This window comes from Chaetura pelagica, unplaced genomic scaffold, assembly GCF_000747805.2.
Source record: "Chaetura pelagica isolate M959 unplaced genomic scaffold, ChaPel_1.0 scaffold436, whole genome shotgun sequence".
Classification (NCBI taxonomy): domain Eukaryota; kingdom Metazoa; phylum Chordata; class Aves; order Apodiformes; family Apodidae; genus Chaetura; species Chaetura pelagica.
The window spans coordinates 690,218-693,282 of NW_009953651.1; the positions used below are offsets into that span (position 1 = coordinate 690,218).

Here is a 3,065-nt window from a genome sequence, read left to right on the forward strand (position 1 = left end):
TTCTGCAACATTTTCATTATCCTCTCCAAGTCACTTAACCTGTATTGAAGCCACAAATCCTAGCTATGCATTCCTACCCATCTTTGCTACAAGCACACAGAGGGTCATAGCAAGCCTCCATCCTCACAGCATCACCTCATCTCTACTGCACTCCTAACCGGTGCAAAAAGAGTCGAGATGTTCCGTTCATGTAACGTCCCTATGCACACACACTCTCACACACGGTTGCTACAGCTTGCTAAGGTACCATTGCCTTCCATACTGCCACACAAGAGTCTCTCACCTAGTGACTCGGAAGAGTCTACAGCAGGAAGCAAGAAGCATACACTTAAAATGCAGGCATGCTATTTCTATAGTAGGTGGCACAGACATGGGTTTTATCTTGGTTTTCTTTCTTTCCCGGGATAAGTTTTGGCTAAGAACTTCAGTAGCATAATATCATTTAACAAGTCCCATGGACTAGTGAATTTGGATTTGTTGAGACAGCCAACAAAACCTAGCAGGTGGTTTCACCACGTAGTCTGTGAACTAGAAAACTAACACTGTTCTGTTGTCAAATGGAAGAATGCTTCCTTGCTAGTACTGATCACCAATATGGTGAGCAATTTTCAATACAACCCAAGCTCTGCCACTGTGGAAAGAAACCACTGGACAGCCTCGGACTGCCTAGTTGATCAGGCTCTCTCTCTTGTCCTCTCCTTGAAGTCTGAAGATCTACACAGTCTTTCTCGGCAGATGGTATCTGAACACCATCAGGCTTCCACTCTGCATGGAGGATCTTGTAATTTTGACCTTCGTTATTATCCCAGAAGGTATGTTCTCCACTTTGGTAAGAAATGCAAAACTCTATCTTCTCTTCAGAGGGAATGGCAGGAGGCAAGTCAATGGTAAACGAGAAGGTATCATTTTCAAAATCATTGTAGATGTTGTTCATGTATGCACACTCAACATCTGTGTAGGTCTTCCATGTATCAAAGGTAATTCGAACCTGAACCTTTTTTTCAAAGCTCACATTTTTTACTTTCACAGTGCCTGACAGCACCTTCTCTTGCAGGGTGCAGTTCTCCAGGCTAACCAGGTTCTTCTGCAGGCGGTTCCTGAAATCCAGGTAGTCAGCTGAGGGCCGAGGGAAACCCAGAATCAAATTTTTCTCCTCATGTAACTTTAAGCCAGATGTTATGTTTTCAAGGCCTAAGAGGTCAAACTGAAGATCCCACCCAGCCTGCTCCTGGGACTCAGAGAAGATGTGTATTGCTGTCAGGGACAGCCCTTTTGAGTCTGCAAACACAACTCGCTTCTTGGCTCGGGCTGCTGAGTTCCAGTCACTCTTCTGAGCTTCAGAGTCACGTTTCACGTGAAGACATGGTCTGAGAGGTTTGAATCTGTTCACAAAATTATTTCTTTTACAGTCCTCAAGGGGGCCGAGAAAACTCTTCAGCGGTGGAGAATGGGCTAAGCAAATTCTCATGGCCATGTCCACAGGCATAATGGAGCTTGGCAAGGGTCTCGGGTCCAAGATCTGTATCATTCTGAAAGAAGTGAAAAAATAGGACGTTATTATTTGTTACATCAGGCAAGAAGCTTCTTATAAATGCATATTTGCTTCATCAGCTGTGTTAATTATTCATAGCCTCATCTTTGCATGGCTTTAAAAAATGCAGCCTAAATTAAAATTGACAGTTCAAGCTAAGGAACTAGGGTGAGACTAGTCTTTTCTTTCTACTTCTGAACTTTCAGTTCAAATGTAGTAATTTGCTCATTCTGAACCTCTGAAAAACAGGTTTAATTGACAGCTAATTAAATACATATACTTGAGAATACAGAATAGAACATCCTAGTAACTAGTAAGAGATCCAGTTACAGTGGAAGTTCTCATATGCTTTTGCATCCCTTTTAGAGAATCTGAGCCAGATCTTAAAATTCCAGCTGCTTCATCTCAGAGCAGACAGCAGTCTAGTAAGCAAATCACCAACCCCACCAAAGCATAAAACAGGGTGCTATGTACCTTCATACAGAACTATCATGCTGTGGTTCTGAGAAAACCATAAATGGTTTTGGTTAGTTCAGATGAAGTAAAAATGCTTAAGCACCTTTAGAAATATTTTCTACAGGCTGTTAATCCAGTAAGGGCTCTCTTGCACTGTTGACTGCTGAGTGAACAAGTGAGAAAAAAAAAAAGGCAGACACATTCTTTTTTCACCTCTTTGTGCTTCAAGAACTGTCTTAAAAACATGTTCTAATCCCCAAAGTCCATTCCAAAAGTCCAGTGCAAGTATTCATTAAGAATGCTTTATTTGTAAAGATGTATTCATAACCCTCCCTCTCAGATGATGAAAACCACAATTTCTATGCAAAAACATGGCTCATTCAAAGCCAGTTAGCTTGAGTATTTGTAAAAAGGGGCTTGGAGTGCAGCACATCCCTCCTGAGAAGGACGCAGTCCTCACTGGAAATGCGGGGTTTTGTTGAGTCATAGAAAACCAGAGCATTTGTGTCTTCACTTAAATAAATGGCTTTCTCCTTCCCAGGGTTCCCACTGGTATTCCAAAGCCTGGCCATAAAAAGCAGAATCTGTGCTGGCGTCTTAATTCTTCTCCTTGCTTTTTTTATTGTGGCACTGTTTGCCATAATAAGTAGGACAAGGAGAGTACCAGCATCAAATTAATCAAGCTTTGCTTTGCTTTAATAGGAAAAAAACCTAAGGCTTAAAAAAAAAAAAGCCTGGCCATAAAAAGCAGAATCTGTGCTGGCGTCTTAATTCTTCTCCTTGCTTTTTTTATTGTGGCACTGTTTGCCATAATAAGTAGGACAAGGAGAGTACCAGCATCAAATTAATCAAGCTTTGCTTTGCTTTAATAGGAAAAAAACCTAAGGCTTAAAAAAAAATACTCTCTGCAACTTTTGTGACCAGCTCTTGGGACAATTGCTCCCGACCTTCTGCAGCATCAAAAAAAAGTTTTTAAAAAAGGAGGGGGGGAAAAAAGCCGCAACAAAAAACACCCAAGAAAAAAAAGCCTCCGACAACGGAACCTGAAGAAGGCAGGCTGCTAGATGAGCGCGGTTCA

At 41.6% G+C, this 3,065-nt stretch overlaps 1 protein-coding gene across 1 annotated transcript; it reads right to left on the bottom strand.

The window, feature by feature from the left end:
- Positions 1 to 586: 586 nt before the first annotated feature.
- On the bottom strand, positions 587 to 3,041 carry PPP1R3C (protein phosphatase 1, regulatory subunit 3C). Its single transcript, XM_010000036.1, has 2 exons — positions 3,031 to 3,041; positions 587 to 1,529 (listed from the first exon to the last, which is right to left on the bottom strand). Exon 2 carries the CDS (start codon positions 1,526 to 1,528, stop codon positions 587 to 589), a length of 942 nt encoding a protein of 313 aa, XP_009998338.1. The 5' UTR covers position 1,529; positions 3,031 to 3,041.
- Between the last annotated feature and the right edge of the window lie 24 nt (positions 3,042 to 3,065).

Coding starts and splice junctions, on each gene's coding strand:
- PPP1R3C (XM_010000036.1), bottom strand. CDS start 1,528: ATGATACAGATCTTGGACCCGAGACCCTTGCCAAGCTCCATTATGCCT.